A 20,343-nucleotide genomic window follows, 5' to 3' on the forward strand; every position below is an offset into this window, starting at 1 on the left:
AAGCACTTCATGATGACGGAAGTGAGTGCTACGAGGCGATAGTCATTTAGCTCAGTTACCTTAGCTTTCTTGGGAACAGGAACAATGGTGGCCCTCTTGAAGCATGTGGGAACAGCAGATTGGGATTGATTGAATATGTCCGTAAACACACCAGCCAGCTGGTTTGCGCATGCTCTGAGGACGCGGCTGGGGATGCCGTCTGGGCCTGCAGCCTTGCGAGGGTTAACACGTTTAAATGTTTTACTCACTTCGGCTGCAGTGAAGGAGAGTCCGCAGGTTTTGGTAGCAGGCCGTGTCAGTGGCACTGTATTGTCCTCAAGCGAGCAAAGAAGTTATTAAGTCTGTCTGGGAGCAAGACATCCTGGTCCGCGACGGGGCTGGTTTTCTTTTTGTAATCCGTGATTGACTGTAGACCCTGCCACATACCTCTTGTGTCTGAGCCGTTGAATTGCAACTCTACTTTGTCTCTATACTGACGCTTAGCTTGTTTGATTGCCTTGCTGAGGGAATAGCTACACTGTTTGTATTCGGTCATGTTTCCGGTCACCTTGCCCTGGTTAAAATTAGTGGTTTGCGCTTTCAGTTTCGCGCGAAGGCTGCCATCAATCCACGGTTTCTGGTTTGGGAATGTTTTTATAGTTGCTGTGGGTACGACATCGCCGATGCACTTTTTAATGAACTCGCTCACCGAATCAGCGTATTCGTCAATGTTGTTGTTGGACGCAATGCGGAACATATCCCAATCCCCGTGATCGAAGCAGTCTTGAAGCGTGGAATCAGATTGGTCGGACCAGCGTTGAACAGACCTTCAGTTTCTGTTTCTGTCTGTAGGCTGGAAGCAACAAAATGGAGTCGTGGTCAGCTTTTCCGAAAGGAGGGCGGGGGAGGGCCTTATATGCGTCGCTGAAGTTAGAATAACAATGATCCAGGGTTTTACCAGCCCTGGTTGCGCAATCGATGTGCTGATAGAATTTAGGGAGTCTTGTTTTCAGATTAGCCTTGTTAAAATCCCCAGCTACAATGAATGCAGCCTCAGGATATGTGGTTTCCAGTTTACATAGAGTCAAATAAAGTTCGTTCAGGGCCATCGATGTGTCTGCTTGGGGGGGAATATATACGGCTGTGATTATAATCTAAGAGAATTCCCTTGGTAGATAATGCGGTCGACATTTGATTGTGAGGAATTCTAAGTCAGGTGAACAGAAGGACTTGAGTTCCTGTATGTTGTTATGATCACACCACGTCTCGTTAATCATAAGGCATACCCCCCCGCCCCTCTTCTTACCAGAAAGATGCTTGTTTCTGTCGGCGCGATGCGTGAAGAAACCAGCTGGCTGCACCGACTCCGATAGCGTCTCTCGAGTGAGCCATGTTTCCGTGAAGCAAAGAACGTTACAGTCTCTGATGTCTCTCTGGAAGGCAACCCTTGCTCGGATTTCATCAACCTTGTTGTCAAGAGACTGGACATTGGCGAGTAGTATGCTAGGGAGTGGTGCGCGATGCGCCCGTCTACGGAGCCTGACCAGAAGACCGCTTCGTTTGCCCCTTTTACGGCGACGTTGTTTAGGTTCGCCGGCTGGGACCAGATCCATTGTCCTGGGTGGAAGGCAAAACACAGGATCCGCTTCGGGAAAGTCATATTCCTGGTCGTAATGATGGTGAGTTGACGTTGCTCTTATATCCAGTAGTTCCTCCCGACTGTATGTAATGAAACCTAAGATTACCTGGGGTAACAATGTAAGAAATAACACGTAAAAAAAAAAAAAAATACTGCATAGTTTCCTCGGAACGCAAGCGAGGCGGCCATCTCTGTCGGCGCCGGAAGTATATGTTTGGGGGGTGGTTGAGGTGAGGGAGGTAGAAGTATAGAGGGTTGGATTCTAAATATACCTCACACCAGGACATTCTGGGCTCTATTTAAACAAACCTAATGCATTAGCGTTATAGGTTCGGGGATGTGTCAAATTTTTTTCTATTTTCTGAACCAGAATTATGGTCGTACTAGCTGGCGCAAAAGGGCTGGGTTTTGATGAATAAACAAGTTGCTGGCCAATCAGAACATGTCCCATGGCTAAATACAGTGTATATATACAAAAGTATGTGGAGACCCATTCAAATAAGAAGATGCCACCTTTCCAACAAGTCAGTTTGTCAAATGTCTGCCCTGCTAGAGCTGCCCCAATGAACTGTGTTATTGTGAAGTGGAAACGTCTAGGAGCAACAACGGCTCAGCCGCGAAGTGGTAGGCCACACAAGCTCCCAGAACGGACGGGAGCACTGAGTGCTGAAGTGCGTAGAGAGCGTAAAAATCATCTGACCTCGGTTGCAACACTCACTACTGAGTTCCAAACTGCCCCTGGAAGCAACGTCAGCACAAGAACTGTTCGTCAGGAGAATGAAATGGGTTTCCATTGCCGAGCAGCTGCACACAAGCCTAAGATCACCATACGCAATGCCAAGTGCTGGAGGGGTGTAAAGCTCGATGCCATTGGACTCTGGAACAGTGGAAACGCGTTCTCTGGAGTGATGAATCACACTTCACCATCTGGCAGTCCGATGGACGCATTTGGGTTAGGAGGATGCCACGAGAACGCTACCTGCCCGAATGCATAGTGCCAACTATAAAGTTTGGTGGAGGAGGAATAATGGTCTGGGGCTGTTTTTCATGCTTTGGGCTGGGACCCTTAGTTCCAGTGAAGAACAGCATACAATGATATTCTAGATGATTCTGTGCTTCCAACTTTGTGGCAACAGTTTGGGGAAGGGCCTTTCCTGTTTCAGCATGACAATGCCCCCGTGCACAAAGTGAGGTCCCGTGCACAAAGTGAGGTCCATACAGAAATGGTTTGTCGAGTTCGGTGTGGAAGAACTTGACTGGCCTGCACAGAGCCCTGACGTCAGCCCCATTGAACATCTTTGGGAAGAATTGGAACGCCGACTGTGAGCCAGGCCTAATCGCCCAACATCAGTGCCCAACCTCACTAATGCTCTTGTGGCTGAATGGAAACAAGTCCCTGCAGCAATGTTCCAACATCTAGTGAAAAGCCTTCCAGAAGAGTGGAGGCTGTTATAGCAGTAAAGGGGGGACCAACTCCATATTAATGCCCATGATTTTGGAATGAGATGTTTGACGAGCAGGTCTCTAATATACTTTTGGTCATGTAGCGTATGTGGTTGCTTCAAGTTGTCTTTACATTATTTTATGTATTTATGTATTGCGTTGTCAATTCACTAGGCTATTGATAAAGGCCCAAAAATTTAATAAAAACACAACGACAACTTATTTTAAATAAGCTTGGCATATAATAGAGACATGGCATCTTAGACTATAGAGGGTTGTACTTCAATCCAAACTTTTCACAGGAGCCGGATAACGCTCCAAAATATAGAGAAAGGGGGCATGTCTACTCATCGCTATACGCAAATGTAATGTTTATAAATATCAAGGAACCATCTTACATGTCGTATTTTCACTTCTCCAGAAATAGCAGACGAATGTGCATTGCATTCGAGTCATGTACTTTCTTACCATAAACCCGTGGACTGTGAATCTTTCAAATTAATTTGATTAAAAAACAAACAAATATATTTTTTAAACCAACAATAATATTTCTAAATAGGATTTGGTCCGAAACATGATATCATAAATCGCTTCTCGTTCCATGGCACTGTGTGCACGCACACGTAGGCCTAAATGTCTTTATGTATAACATTCGCATGTCTACAAAATATTAGGCTTCTGTCAATTGTATCGTTGTCTATGTGCGAGACCGATTCAGAAAAAATCTGACGTTGATATGGCATTATAGGAGGACTGAATAGTTTGGAGGGGCACTCTTTGAAAATGGGGATGGATAGCCTACTTGAACAAGCTAAATGCAGGTATGTGAATTATGAATAATGAAAAAGCATGGAGAGCAAAATATTTCAAAGCACACTCAGTAGACCATTTAAAACCCCTTTATTCATAGGCTACTTTTGGCTAATGGCCAGTATAAAAAGACGCAACTATGCAATGCTAAACCAGCCTTGATTAAGGTGAGGTTAGGCTATGCTTGGTTTTCAATCAAATTGAATTAAAAATGGGGAGAAGCCAATCGTGTTTTTATGTTTCTAAATACGAGATTCACCGACACATCTCTCCTTCAATGGGCACTGCGAATCATGGCTGGGTAGGCTGCGCTTCTGTTGTCAAAATCCATGCCATTATCAACTACGTTACTGTTAAGACCTGCTTTTTATGGGTCTTTTGCGCTTGTTTTTAAGAGCAATTGTCACTTTTCCACTTGTTTTTAAGGACACGCCTCAAATATTGCCACCCCTCCCACCTGTTAGACAGGTAAATTGCCGAACCTGACGTCAGGGCGGGAAAAGGCCAGCCCGCCACTTTTTACCTGATTAAACTAACGTGCTTTTGACACTTGCGCCTCCTTAGCACCAGCCGAGAATGGAATCGTCAGTCTCTCACTTCCCCTTTAAATGACACAAACATATAGTGTGCAGTCTCCCAGTAAGACTGGCTATGCGGCGCGCTGCCATATTTCTCCTTATAATTACTGACATGTTGAAATCGAAATACCAGCGTAATACCTAGCAATTTCATCAAACTGCTTACATGTACTCAACGCACAGCTATTCTCCCTATTGTAATGCTTTCACTCAAAGCTAATGCCCTTATCCTTTCAGTCCTACAGCTGGTGTTTAGTAAACAGTCATTTAACAATGTGAAATGCACAGACGCAGCGTCAGAAAGAGGAAAGTAATAATTACTAGATTAGCTTTGAATCCCTTGATGGTTGAGCTCGGAGACTGGGAGCCATGTGTTGAAAGCAGGAAGGGTGCACATGCACCCACAGCAGGCCCTCCTTTAAGTGGCCTGCTTGGCACGTCCAGAAATGAAGGAGACTCAGTTTTCCTCTGTTTTTCTAAAACCATGTTAAATGTCACATCCTCCATCATGCTCGGTTTGCTCACTTTTCACTGAAGTCGCATGTTTTGTTTTATAGGTATCGCTGGTTTGTCTCATGCTTATCAAAGGCATTGTTTTCATGCTGTGCAACATTATAAAAAATAGGACCCTAAAAAAAGCTTTGGCTCTTTAAAATTGATTTGTTGTTTGGCTGTTTGTAGACGTGCCAATCCTACCCAGAGTTGGAGTAATTTGAGTCTTGTTCATTTAGAGTGAGTGATTGTATACTTTCTGCTGGCTAAATGCAGGCATGTGCAGGGAGTATCCTGCCCCACAACCTATCACTCTTCTGGGCAACTATACTAAACAAAAATATAAACGCAACATGTAAAGTGTTGGTCCCATGTTTCATACAATTTCTATCAAATGTTGTGCACAAATTTGTTTACATCCCTGTTAGTGAGCATTTCTCCTTTACCAAGATAATCCATCCACCTGACAGGTGGCATATCAAGAAGCTGATTAACCTTTCTAGGACACACGTTCCGCTAGCGGAACCCCCCCCACAACATTCCGCTAAAAAGGCAGCGCGGGAAATTCAAAAATATTTTTTTTAAATATGTAACTTTCACACATTAACAAGTCCAATACAGCAAATGAAAGATAAACATCTTGTTAATCTACCCATCGTGTCTGATTTCAAAAATGCTTTACAGCGAAAACACAACATATGATTATGTTAGATCACCGCCAAGTCCAAAAAACACACAGCCATTTTCCCAGCCAAAGATAGGATTCACAAAAAGCAGAAATAGAGATAAAATTAATCACTAACATTTGATGATCTTCATCAGATGACACTCATAGGACATCATGTTACACAATGCATGTATGTTTTGTTCGATAATGTGCATATTTATATCCAAAAATCTCAGTTTACATTGGCGCCATGTTCAGAAATGGCTCCAAAATATCTGGAGAAATTGCAGAGAGCCACACCAAAATACTCAAACTTTGATGAAAGATACATGTTTTACATAGAATTAAAGATACACTTGTTCTTAATGAAAAAACTTTACGGAAAAAGCACACCATGCAATAATCTGAGACGGCGCTCAGATATAACAACATTTCTCCGCCATGTTGGAGTCAACAGAAATACGAAATTACATCATAAATATTCCCTTACCTTTGATCTTCCTCAGAATGCACTCCCAGGAATCCTAGTTCGACAATAAATTGTTGTTTTGTTCGATAATGTCCGGTATTTATGTACAAGTAGCTACTTTTGCTAGCACATTTAGTAAACATATCCAAACGCTCGCGCAGGTCCAGGCGAACTCGGACGAAAACTTCAAAAAGTTATATTACAGGTCGAATAAACTGGTCAAACTAAGTAGAGAATCAATCTTTAGGATGTTGTTATCATATATATCCAATAACGTTCCAACCGGAGAATTCCTTCGTGTCTGTAGAAGTAATGGAACGCAAGGCGATATTATGTGGAATGCGCGTGACCAGGAACTGGCAATCTGCCAGACCACTGACTCATTCCCCTCTCATCCGGCCCCACATCACAGTATAAGCTCCATTCAACGTTCTACAGACTGTTGACATCTAGTGGAAGGCGTAGGAAGTGCAAACATATCCATATCTTACTGGGTTTTGAACAGGCGATGAGTTGAATATCGACCAGGCTCAGAATTTCCACTTCCTGTTCAGAAGTTTGTCTGCCATATGAGTTCTGTTATACTCACAGACATAATTCAAACAGTTTTAGAAACTTCAGAGTGTTTTCTATTCAATAGTAATAATAATATGCATATATTAGCATCTGGGACAGAGTAGGAGGCACTTCAATTTGGGCACGCTATTCATCCAAAGGGAAAATACTGCCCCCTATCCCTAAAAAGTTAAACAGCATGCTCATTACACAAGTGCACTTTGTGCTGGGGACAATAAAAGGCCACTAAAATGTGCAGTTTTGTTACACAACACAGTGCCACAGATGTCTCAAGTTTTGAGGGAGTGTGCAATTGGCATGCTGACTGTAGGAATGTCCACCAGAGCTGTTGCCAGAAAATGTAATGTTAGTTTCTCTACCATAACCCGCCTCCAACATCGTTTTTAGAGAATTTGGTAGTACGTCCAACCGGCCTCTCAACCGCAGACGTGTGACCAGCCCAGGACCTCCACATCCGGCTTCTTCACCTGTGGGATAGCTGATGAAATTCTGGGTTTGCACAACCAAAGAATTTCTGTCAGAAACCGTCTCAGGGAAGCTCATCTGTGTGCTAGTCGTCCTCACCAGGTTCTTGACCTTACTGCAGTTCGACGTTGTAACTGACTCAGTGGGCAAATGCTCACCTTCGAGAGAAGTGTGCTTTTCACGGATGAATCCCTGTTTCAACCGTACCGGGCGGATGGCAGACAGTGTGTATGGCTTTGTATGGGCGAGCGGTTTGCTGATGTCAACGTTGTGAACAGAGTACCCCATGGTGGCGATGGGAATATGGTAATTTGAATGCACATAGATACTGTGACGAGATCCTGAGGCCCATTGTCGTGCCATTCATCTGCCACCATCACCTCATGTTTCAGTATGATACTGCACGGCCCCATGTCACAAGGATCTGTACACAATTCTTGGAGGCTGAAAATGTCCCAGTTCTTCCATGGCCTGCATACTCACCAGACATGTCACCCATTGAGCACGTTTGGGATGCTCTGGACCGACGTGTACGACAACGTGTTCCATTTCCCACCAATATCCAGCAACCTCGCACAGCCATTGAAGAGGAGTGGGACAACATTCCACAGGTCACAATCAACAGCCGGATCAACTCTATGCAAAGGAGATGTGTTGCGCTGCATGAGGAAAATGGGGGTTACACCAGATACTGACTGGTTTTCTGATCCGCACCCCTACCGTTTTTTTAAGGTATCTGTAATCAACAGATGCATATCCGTATGGAGTTATGTGAAATCCATAGAATAGGGCCTAATGAGTTTATTTCAATTGACTGATTTCCTTATATGGACTGTAACTCAGTAAAATCTTTGAAATTGTTGCATGTTGTGTTTATATTTTTGCTCAGTGTAGCTGTATGAGGTATGGCATCCTCGGTCACCACTTGTGTCTCTGTCAGCTCTCTAATTTGTCCCACCTGTACCCCCGTTCCTCTCTTGGAACAATGGACATCCTAAATTGATTCATTTCTCCCTCCCTGACCAGGCTGGGGTTTGTTTGTGATATCATCATATATCACAAAAGTGATTTGGACATTTCCAATTTGGACAGTTTCACTTAGGGGTGTACTCACTTTTGTTGCCAGAGGTTTAGACATTAATGGCTGTGTGTTGAGTTATTTTGAGGGGACAGCAAATTTACACTGTTATACAAGCTGTACACTCACTACTTTACATTGTAGCAAAGTGTCATTTCTTCAGTGTTGTCACATGAAAAGATATACTCAAATATTTAAAAAAAAATGTGAGGGGTGTACTCACTTTTGTGATATACTGTATATACAGTTGAAGTCGGAAGTTTACATACACCTTAGCCAAATACATTTAAACTCAGTTTTTCACAATTCTTGACATTTAATCCTAGTAAGAATTCCCTGTCTTTGGTCAGTTAGGATCACCACTTTATTTTAAGAGTGTGAAATGTCAGAATAATAGTAGAGAGAATGATTTATTTCAGCTTTTATTTCTTTCATCACATTCCCAGAGAGTCAGAAGTTTACATACACTCAATTAGTATTTGATAGCATTGCCTTTGTTTAACTTGGGTCAAACGTTTTGGGTAGCCTTCCACAAGCTTCCCACAATAAGTTGGGTTAAGTTTGGCCCATTCCTCCTGACAGAGCTGGTGTAACTGAGTCAGGTTTGTAGGCCTCCTTGCTCGCACACGCTTTTTCAGTTCCGCCCACAAATGTTCTATAGGATTGAGGTCAGGGCTTTGAGATGGCTACTCCAAGACTTTGTTGTCTTTAAGCCATTTTGCCACAACTTTGGAAGTATCCTTGGGGTCATTGTCCATTTGGAAGACCCATTTGCGACCAAGCTTTAACTTCCTGACTGATGTCTTGAGATGTTGCTTCAATATATCCACATCATTTTCCTCCTCATGATGCCATCTATTTTGTGAAATGCACCAGTCCCTCCTGCAGCAAAGCACCCCCACAACATGATGCTGCCCCCCCCCCCCCCCCCCCCCCCGTGCTTCACGGTTGGGATGGTGTTCTTCGGCTTGCAAGCCTCCCCCTTTTTCCTTCAAACATAACGATGGTCATTATGGCCAAACAGTTCTATTTTTGTTTCATCAGACCAGAGGACATTTCTCCAAAAAGTATGATCTTTGTCCCCGTGTGCAGTTGCAAACCATAGTCTGGCTTTTTTATGGCGGTTTTGGAGCAGTGGCTTCTTCCTTGCTGAGCGGCCTTTCAGGTTATGTCGATATAGGACTCGTTTTACTGTGGATATAGATATTTTTGTACCTGTTTCCTCCAGCATCTTCACATGGTCCTTTGCTGTTGTTCTGGGATTGATTTGCACTTTTCACACCAAAGTACGTTCATCTCTAGGAGACAGAACGCGTCTCCTTCCTGAGCGGTATGATGTCTCCGTGGTCCCATGGTGTTTATACTTGCGTACTATTGTTTGTACAGATGAACGTGGTACCTTCAGGCATTTGTAAATTGCTCCCAAGGATGAACCAGACTTGTGGTGGTCTACATTTTTTTTCTTCTGAGGTCTTGGCTGATTTCTTTAGATTTTCCCATGATGTCAAGCAAAGAGGCACTGAGTTTGACAGTAGGCCTTGAAATACATCCACAGGTACACCCCCAATTGACTCAAATGGTGTCAATTAGCCTATCAGATGCTTCTAAAGCCATGTCATCATTTTCTGGAATTTTCCAAGCTGTTTAAAGGCACAGTCAACTTAGTGTATGTAAACTTCTGACCCACTGGAATTGTGATACAGTGAATTATAAGTGAAATAATCTGTCTGTAAACCATAGTTGGAAAAATGACTTGTGTCATGCACAAAGTAGGTGTCCTGTCCAACTTGCCAAAACTATAGTTTGTTAATTAACAAGAAATTTGTGGAGTGGTTGAAAAACAATTTTTAATGACTCCAACCTAAGTGTAGGTAAACTTAGGTAAACTGTAGGTAAACTTCCGACTTAGCTTTCATTTCTCAAAACAAGAATAGACTGATGAGTTTCAGAAGAAAGGTTTTTGTTTCTGGCCATTTTGAGCCTGTAATCGAACCCACAAATGCTGATGCTTCAGATACTCAACTAGTCTAAAGAAGGCCAGTTTTATTGCTTCTTTAATTAGAACAACAGTTTTCAGCTGTGCTAACATAATTGCAAAAAGGTTTTCTAATGATCAATTAGCCTTTTAAAATTATAAACTTGGATTAGCTAACACAATGTGCCATTGGAACACAGGAGTGATGGTTGCTGATAAATGGGCCTCTGTTCGCCTATGTATATATTCCATTTAAAAAATCTGCCGTTTCCAGCTACAATAGTCATTTAAAACATTAACAATGTCTACACTGTATTTCTGATCAATTTGATGTTGTTTTAATGGACCAAAAATATGCTTTTCTTTCAAAAACAAGAACATTTCTAAATGACCCCAAACTTTTGAACGGTAGTGTGTATATATTTAAGCAATAAGGCGGTGTGGTATATGGCCAATATACGATGGCTAAGGACTGTTCTTAAGCATGACGCAATGCGGAGTGCCTGGATACAGCCCTTAGCCGTGGTATATTGGCCATATGCCACAAACACCCAAGGTGCCTTTTTGCTATTATAAACTGGTTACCAACGTATGTAGAGCAGTAAAAATAAATGTTTTGTCATACCCGTGTTATACGGTCTGACAATCAGAATTCAGGGCTCGTAGGTATACATGATTGCCACCCAAGCTGCACTCTGGTTCCATTTCACCTCTCTATTTTTCTCTCTCTCTCTGCAGGAATCAGACTGTTGTTTGTGCACACTTTGTGCTCTTAAAGAGCTTCACTATTTAATCTAATGGTTGATTGTACACTGACAGCTTGATAGAAATTAACAAAGTTGACCGGGCCCTGATCAATCTCCAATTTCCTGCTCCCAAGAGATGAAATGAAGCATCTTGTGTTCAACAAAGGCATATAGACCAGGAAGGGGAGAGAATACAACAGTTGAACAGCCCGAAATATATAGGATACTGTACATGCTGTTCTGTTAGGCTACTTAAAGTGAGACAACTCTAATCCATTGTCTTTTAACAAAGTCCCACTCCTTATTTCTAAATTCAACAAAACTGTGGCCACAAATGCTACTTGGTTTTGCAATAAAGCTGAGGGTTTGGGATTGGAGAAATGTAGGCTAACAACTCTCAAATTCATAGATGGAGATGAATCGTTTTTTTTAAAAGGCTGCAAATATCACAGAGTGGGCAAATCAAATACACAGTAGGCTTGTAAGGAGATGTACACTATCAGTCAGGTAAAGCGCAAGGTCGCCCCTGAAATGGCCAGTACTTACCGATGGGTTGCCACCTTTCCAGTTCAAAGGTCAGGGAAAGGTCACAACCGCTTTTTCCACTCCAACACAAAAAGTGTTGAACACGAGCGATTCGCTCTAATCTGTTTTACCGAACATATGGGAGCATTTATAACTAAGAGCTCTTGATGAATTGCTCTAGTTTTTCCTTTATTTATCAAAAAAAAAATCCCCACTCTCTTTATTCAATAGTTTCCATTACACAAGCTATATCAAATAAAGTAAAAAAACGGACTCAAATATGATAATAGTTCAGAATAGGAAGGTCTGTTGTTTGCCCTGGTTTGGCGGCGCCTCTTGACAGATCGGTGTTTAACATTTCTGACATTAGCCTTGTGATGGTTCAGACACGGGTCAAGTCTATGGCTGGCCTTACTACAACCCAACAGGGTCTGGTCCCGGGCGGGATTCTCATACAGGGCCAGAGGCATCTGTTATATGCCAGATGAAAAACAATTGGCCATCATATGGAGAGAGGAATAGGAAAGGTTTTCGTTGGACACCTGGGTCGTATTCATTATGCACCAAATGGTAGAAAGCTGACTGAAACGAGGTACTACCTGTACTTGCTCAATGACAACCACTTGTTTTCGTTTTCAGTTGAAAAAACTGCTATGGTGTGATCTAATGAATACGATCCTGTTTGTGTGATATGTTAAAACTTATTAGGTGTGTTTGGTTGGATGATGAAGCTAGATGTTTCTGTTGCAGGGACAATTTCATGGCTGTTACTAATGTCGATGTCAAGAGAGTTTGTTTTAATCTAGTGAAACCACTTCAGTGTGGATAGAGTACTGTTGTCCAGATCAGACACCAGATGGTATCCACTCACCTTTGTCTTGTGTTGGCTAGTCTGGTGCACCAGACACTTCACCTGTGCGCACTAGCCTGTGTGAGGACACGCTGTGCTGTTTTGAGTGGAGGATTAAAAGATTCAGGTGTGCTGTTGGGGAGAACTTTGGCATCTCGGCTTGGAAGGAATGACTCACCAGACCAGACTGCTGTCCTCTTTCTCTCCTAGCACAGTGACTCATCCTTGACTATTCTCATCTTTTACTGGGGGTTACCCATTCCACATCTCTATGCCTCTCTGATCTGACGTTGGCCCAGGAGATAACATGTCTGCTTTTTATTTATAATTGTCTCTCTTCTCTCTTTCTCCCTCTATTTTTCTTCTCTCTCCATCTTCCCTCTCACCCCTCTCCGCTTCCTCCGCTCTCCTCCACTGACTCTCTCTTCTCTGACTTCCTACCTTTCTCACTCTCCCTTTCATCCCCTCCCGTCTCTTTCCCCACATCCACTCCTGCATTTCTCCTACTCCTCTTCCTCCCTTGTTTCTTCCCCAATCATCCCCTCAATCCCCCTTTCCCCTCCCAGGCGGCGGAGCTGGCCCCAGCAATGCAGGGTGAGATGGAGGTGAAGGAGGGATCTCTCCATCTGCCAGCGGGGGAGAACGGGGAGGTGGTGCAGATCGTCACCTCTGTGGGGACATAAGGGGCCTCGAGACAGAGAGAGAGATGGCCAGCACCCTACGACAGAGTTACAGAGGTGTAGGTGGAAGGGATGGAGAAGTGGGGGTGGTCCATAGACAGACCCTTAAATATACAATTAAATAAATAAGAGAAAGTTAGAAAATGTCAAAAGAACAACAGAAGAGATCAAGAGAAGTGGTTTTGTTATTTTCTATTGACTTGGTCCAGCAACCACTCGTTCATTGTCAACCAACAGTATGGAAATGTCCATAGAGCACACAGGCTTTCATAGCTTCTATCAAGAACTAGTTAACTCACATTGTCATCATCAGAAGAGGACCAGAAGGCCTGGGCACAGTGCAAGGGATTAAACCCTACCCATAAAGGATGCTGCTCAGGCAGACCATCACCTCAGCATCAGCGTGAAATGTTTACATTAACTCTGGAAAAGCATGGAGCTATTAGAAGTTAAGCCACTTGGCTCAATATCCCTCTCTTGAGGGGTTACAGTAGGCTAGGCTAACCCCCTGGACCCGTACTTCACACAACCAATACTGTACTGTTCTCCTCTCTAGCATCCTGCAATCGTGTCATGCTGGACTGCTGTGGAAAGTAATAGAAGCCTAACGGTACTTACTAATGGTTGCTTTTTCTTTCTCTCTGTTTGTACATCATTTCTGGGATGGACCCTTACTTTCTTCGCCATTTTTTCCTTGCTTTTTTTTCATATTGGTTAACCCACATAGCTTTGTTTGTTTGTTCCATGTACATAATTGTACCACGTCTAAATGTTTGCGGAGCTTTGGTTGGAGGTAGACAGCCACGAAATAGCAAAGATGATGTTCATGATAATACATGACAATGAGTTACATGTAGGGTAGCCAGAATTTTTGTTTTTCCTGCTATATTTCTGTGAAGGATACATTCGTGTGAATAAAATGTTTTGTGGTTGCCACAAATGTGTGTTTTGCTCTTGCATTTCAATGGTATTTTCATCTCCTCTCCATAGACAGTGGTCGACAAACTCCAGAATATGCTCCAAAATGTTCAAGATGTTGACTTTGACATGTATTTTTGAATCCTCTAGTACAGAAATATCCTTCTGTGGAGATGTTGAGAGAGTAAGGGGTAACATGTTATTACATTAGCTTCACATGTGATCACGTGAAATTCATGTGGGTTTTTTCGTAAGAGTGTTATGTAACGCACTTGGGTGTTTGGATCTATGGTGTGTGATGGTATGCTATTGCTGTGCTATTTTAGAGCTAGTCTGTGTTATGCCATTTCAATTTGCGATTGAGTTCGATAATGTTGTGCAATACTGTTTTAACAGTGTTCAATGTGCTCAAAAGGCCTATCCTCTCTAAGAGGGAAGACGAACCATCACAAATGACGGCTGTGTGCAAGCGAGTAGCCGTCCTATCGCCTCTGACCACAGAACATCAGCCATTATTTTCTATGAATTACCTAACAATTCTACATTTTGAATGGCCAGTGTTTGTCGACACTCAGCAGGTGATCTACTGCACATGGCTGATGCTCGTGTTGATCTGTCTACCATCTAGTGCAATGCAGGTAAACAAACAGTATCTATGTGTTGTAACGCTACAAAGAACCATGATACACTGATAAAGGTTAGACATGCTCAGGGTGGAATATACCTGGGGCGGCAGGTAGCCTACTGGTAGAGCGTCGGGACAGTTAGTAAAAGGTCGCTGGTTCGAATTCCCGAGCCGACTAGGTGAAAAATCTGTTGTGCCCTTAATTGCTCCTGTATGTCTCTCTGGATAAGAGTGCACTAAATTACTAAAATGTACACATTCAGTGGAGTAACATTACTGGATAGCTTATGTTATCTGATGTAAGTTTCCACACTTTGTCAGCTCAAATAGATTAATTCTACTGATAATGTATTCACTAATTTCCTACCTTCAAAGCATTCACTTTCTCTGAGTGTGCATGCATACAACATTTATGTGTAAGGAACAATTCTGTTCCAGTGATGAATATCTAAGAGGAGATAAATGGAGCTCTTCGGGAAACATTTTTGTGCTTCAGGGAGATTTCCCACGCACAGTGTGATGTAATGGTGTATTTTGGAGCGACAGCAAGAACCAGTCGTACTCGGAGAGCAGAACTTGATAAAAAACATCTCTCCACTGTTTCCTTTTATTTTCTCTGTGTCTGTCTGCTTCCACTCTGCCTCTTCTCTGTTTTCAATCCCACTTGGTTTCTCTTTTTGTCTCACTCTTTTTCCTCTTTCTAACTCTGACTCTCACATTATTTGACACTGTGGAGCAGTAAGTCTTGGCATGGACAGCCCCAGCCTCCCCCTGGTCTGCTCTTCCCCCCTTCCTCCATCCCTCTGAATCCAAGGGGGACTTGGCCGTCCTCTTTCTTGAAGCTGAGGAAACAGCCTTGGATGTAACGGCTTGGACCCTTCACTTTTTATAACCCTGGGCCCTGGCCAGGGGACTGAAGCGATTGTCACGGCAACGACATGGGCCTTCTGGGCGCCGCCACAGTAATCTGCTGGAAAACAGCGATGAATGATGGAGGGATGGGGTGGCTGAGTTTAAAGGAGGGAGAGATGGGCAGAGACCAGAATAATAGAGAGGGTGAAATGACTCCCTTCTCTCAATACCTACCTACATGTTCCCATGTTATTTTGATGGCAGGCCCATCCACCCTGATCGTAGATCGGTATGTGCTTAGCACATTCTGGGACCAGGCTACCAGGGAACTATCCACTTCCATGCCTTAGAAATCTCCCCCCTAGTGAAGGTTTACAATAAGGATAAAGGTTATCCTGAGATACGTAAAATGCGGAGAACATAGTTTCAACTGAAATAAAAAATAAAATAAAAGCCAAACATAAAGGGTTTCCAGGGAAATAAATCAGCACTTGTTATAATCTTGTAAAAACAAATCTCCCCCGAGCCAGGATGTCTCTGACGCTGGCTCACACTCAGCGGAAACACCAGGGCAGAGGAGTCACTGTTTATGGCTAACACATTTCCTCACCACCCCTTTTACATCTCCCAGGCTCTGAAATACTGTATACCTGTAGAATGAATGTCTTGTGTAAGGGGATTTGTGGCTGGCTAAGGGTTGAGAGATATTGTTTGTATGTTGACTAGAGAATGAGTAAATGTGAGTGTTTATGGTGTTTGTGTTTACGCTGGTTTAATTAGAGAATTGGGTGATTGAGTGCCTGGAGATGTCATATGTTGTGTGGAGTTGTCCAGGTACATGACCAGTACATTGATCATCCAGAAATAGAGATCATTGCGAGTCTGAGGAACTCCAGCTTCCATTATTAATCCAAATGACTGCAGGCTGGAGAGTGAAGACCAACAACAGGACTGCACTGCGGCAATAAGACGTACCAGCTGCAGGTTAACTATCAAGAAACCTGGCGTTCTAATGGGAGTAGTCAAGTGTGTTAAATTCTCTTTCCTATAAATTCTATTTCCCTTGAAGTAATTGCCAATATAACATGATGGGTGAAAACTGTGATTAAAGTTAAACCATTGCTTACACCTATTCAATTGTGTTGCATCAGTGAAGTGAAGGACATATGCATATTGAGTATTTGAGTAAGCCAGGCCAAACCCACTGGGCACACGGCGTATTTTCAACGTGGATAACTTGGTAATATTTGGTTGAGACGGTGATCAGAGATTACAACCTATATTCACCCACGCAAAAAGACAGTCAAAAATGTGTTGAATTTCCAATGTGTTATCACTATGCTTACAACCATTTAAATGGAAAAACATTGACAGATTTTTGGTTTAGTTTTCACCCAAATGTCTTTCAACCATTTAAAAGCACAGCAAAGTTTAAATGGGAATACAATGCCAGATATTTTGTTTATTTATACAACAGATTAATGTGGTATCACTGCTTCATCTAATAGCAGAACCGAATGAGCTGGATTGCAGTTGAGATTACATAAAAAAATACATGGTGCAAGTGATTAATGCCATTCAAGATTATTTATTTTTTATCACACCTGCCCAGACCCACTAGTCTCCACCCCTAACTCCAGCGCCATTATCACTTTTTGCCACATGGCCTCAGCCTGCACAATTTTGTTTCTCTCCGTCGCCCACGCTCTTGACATTTTTTGATAATAAAGCATTTGACCTTTCAATTCTGTGAATGGCGGAGGATTGGCTGATTTCCAGTTTGAGTATATTTTTTTAAAGATAATTGATGAGAAGAGTATTGTCTAACCCATCAGGTATCTAATTTCGTCGTTTGAGATTCCGCACAGATTATTACCGCAACTGTGAAGATCTATACAGGACCTACGCAGGCTATCTTGAACATGAATGCTTTATATGATAATATTACAAGAAATGTATAGTTACAATAACCTAAAAATGTGGCCATGGATGTGTTACATTAGTTTGTAAGATAGCCTAAAGTGAAGGCTATTTACTGTAATATTGAATTGTGTTTGGTTGACAATGCAACCAACTATCAACATTTAAAAGAGATGTATCTACTGCTTGGATAGTTCCATCTGAGCAACTGGCTTCATTCCCATTCCCAACTTTTATTTTTGGTTGAGTTGGAGACATGAAACCAAATATCAACATTTGTGGGAGATTTATGTTCTGCTTGAATAGTTCCATCTGTGCCACTGACTTTAATTCCATTTGTCAACAAATGAATAATTGATATGTTGGATTCACGTCTCCATCTCAACCAAACATTTTAGTAAAGAAATAGGACTAAATCAAACTATAGTGTTCTATTAAACCTACCCCTTGGAATAACTTTGATAGCAAATCTATTTAGTATTTAAGTGGAGACTCTACAACAATCATTCTCACAATAGCATGTGGTAATAGGCAGTGACAAACGTCATAGCTAAGCAGGCCTGGGCTTGGTTAAAATCTTGGATGGGAGACCAGAGGGTTGCTGTAGATAGATCAATTCTCGGAGGTACTGCCCAGCTGATTTTTTCCTTTTCTGATAGTCGATATAAAGTTGAAAATCTGAGGTACACATTCAACATATTTTATACAAGGTTTGTATATGTTGAAATTTGGTTATCATGATGATAAAATCCTGTGGTTGAAATTTCACCCTCAAAACAACAAATCCAATGTATTTTCTATGTAGAGAGCACGTCAAAATAAGCTGACAAATTAAGTTGAAACAATTTTGATTTAACCAGTTTGTGCCCAGTGGGAAGACACAGGGGAGAGCAAAACATATTTGAGAGGACCGCGCATCAAAAATCATCCAAAAAAGTATCTGAAATGTATTGTGAAGCTTAACAAAGTCACTTATAGATGATTTGAACATGATGTGTGAAAAATGCTAATATCGGTACCATGACTTTAATGGGATTTTTTAAAAAGCATTTTGGAATCAGTGCAATGGAAACTAAACCAAAGCATGGATTGCTGTACCTTGTCCATAAACTGCTTATAGGGTAAGAAAACCAATATGTAATTTTGTGTAAACTATCCCATATTGAATGAAATGTTTGAATAAGTCTGATAGTGTGCTTAATTTGTTACATTAGGCACAATTTATGCAATGTTTCATATGAAGGAAAATGCCTGTTGTGACAATTGTTTTTAGGGAGATTTTTTGTCAGAAAATCTCAACGTGTTTTACTTTATATTTTGACATTGCATCCTCTGAGGCAAGATCTGTTCAAAATGCCTTATTTTCACACCTGGATTGGGCGGAGTAGCCTAAACATGCAGTGATGAGTGAGATGCGGACGCACATAGTCTAGTTTGGTATCTAGCCCGCTAAAAAAATATTTGTGATAGACTAGGCCCTATAAGAATATATGACTCAAATTACAAGGAAGTCCATCAGTAACCCTTACCTAACCTTAACTCTTTTACATTTCAACTTCAATGGGGCTAGGGACATCCCAATGATTCCGGATAGCAAGGACCGTTCTCCTGTATACCAGCTGTAGTTTAGCCACAGATAGAACAATGAGACAGGTGTTTCACCGGATGTGTATATAAATGTGAAGCATCCGGTTGGCGTTTCCACTCAATACCAAATATGGCGGTGAGAGGAAGCCCAGTGGCTGGCAGTGGGAGAAGATGGAGAGAGATGGAGGTTCTGTCCCCAACCAAGGAGGGCCTACAGCAGCACCTAGATCTTCTGCACAGATTCTGTTAGACCTGGGCGCTGAGTAAATCTCAGTAAGACAAAAAATAATGGTGTTCCAAAAAAGGTCCAGTTGCCAGGACCACGAATACAAATTCCATCTAGACACCGTTGCCCTAGAGCACACAAAAAACTATACATACCTTGGCCTGAACATCAGCGCCACAGGTAACTTCCACAAAGCTGTGAACGATCTGAGAGACAATTCAAGAAGGGCCTTCTATACCATCAAAAGAAGCATCAAATTCGACATACCAATTAGGATCTGGCAAAAAATACTTTAATCAGTTATAGAACCCATTGCCCTTTATGGTTGTGAGGTCTGGGGTCCGCTCACCAACCAAAAATTCACAAAATGGTACAAACACCAAATTGAGACTCTGCATGCAGAATTCTGCAAAAATGTCCTCTGTGTACAACGTAAAACACCAAATAATGCACGTAGAGCAGAATTAGGCCGATACCCACTAATTATCAAAATCCAGAAAAGATAGGTTAAATTCTACAAACACCTAAAAGGAAGCGATTCCCGAACCTTCCATAACAAAGCCATCACCTACAGAGAAATGAACCTGAAGAAGAGCCCCATAAGCAAGCTGGTCCTGGGGTTCTGTTCACAAACCCAAACAGACCATGCTGCATCTCAGTGCTAGAGGCGTCACTACAGACCCTGGTTTGATCCCGGGCTGTGATCGGGAGTCCCATAGGGTGGCGCACAATTGGCCCAGCATCGTCCGGGTTAGGCGAGGGTTTGGCCGGGGTAGGCCGTCATTGTAAAATAACAATTTGTTCTTAACTGACTTGTCTAGTTAAATAAAGGTAAAACATATATATACACTACCGTTCAAAAGTTTGAGGTCACCTTGAAATTTCCTTGTTTTGGAAAATAAATAAAAAATTGTCTATAAAAATAACATCAAATTGATTGGAAATACAGTGTACAGTAGACATTGTTAATGTTGTAAATTACTATCTCAACGCCAACAGTGAAGAGGCAACTCTGGGATGCTGGCCTTCTAGGTAGAGTTGCAAAAAAAAGCCATCTCTCAGACTGCCCAATAAAAAATAAAAAATTAAGATGGGCAAAAGAATACGGACACTGGACAGAGGAATCTGCCTAGAAGGCCAGCATCCCGGAGTCACCTCTTCACTGTTGACGTTGAGACTGGTGTTTTGCGGGTATTATTTAATGAAGCTGCCAGTTGAGGACTTGCGAGGTGTCCGTTTCTCA

General features: G+C 42.2%; 1 protein-coding gene across 2 annotated transcripts in view; it reads left to right on the forward strand.

Annotated features, from left to right (window-relative positions):
- Positions 1 to 13,928, forward strand: part of LOC120066401 (protein BANP-like) — an 88,273-nt gene extending 74,345 nt beyond the window's left edge. For both annotated transcript variants that reach the window (XM_039017746.1, XM_039017747.1), the window contains exon 13: positions 12,859 to 13,928. In XM_039017746.1, coding sequence (XP_038873674.1) covers positions 12,859 to 12,975 — 117 coding nt within the window. In that variant the 3' untranslated portion in view covers positions 12,976 to 13,928. The remainder of the gene's footprint in view (positions 1 to 12,858) is intronic.
- The last annotated feature ends 6,415 nt before the right edge of the window (positions 13,929 to 20,343 follow it).

Source organism: Salvelinus namaycush, chromosome 21, assembly GCF_016432855.1.
Source record: "Salvelinus namaycush isolate Seneca chromosome 21, SaNama_1.0, whole genome shotgun sequence".
Lineage (NCBI taxonomy): Eukaryota > Metazoa > Chordata > Actinopteri > Salmoniformes > Salmonidae > Salvelinus > Salvelinus namaycush.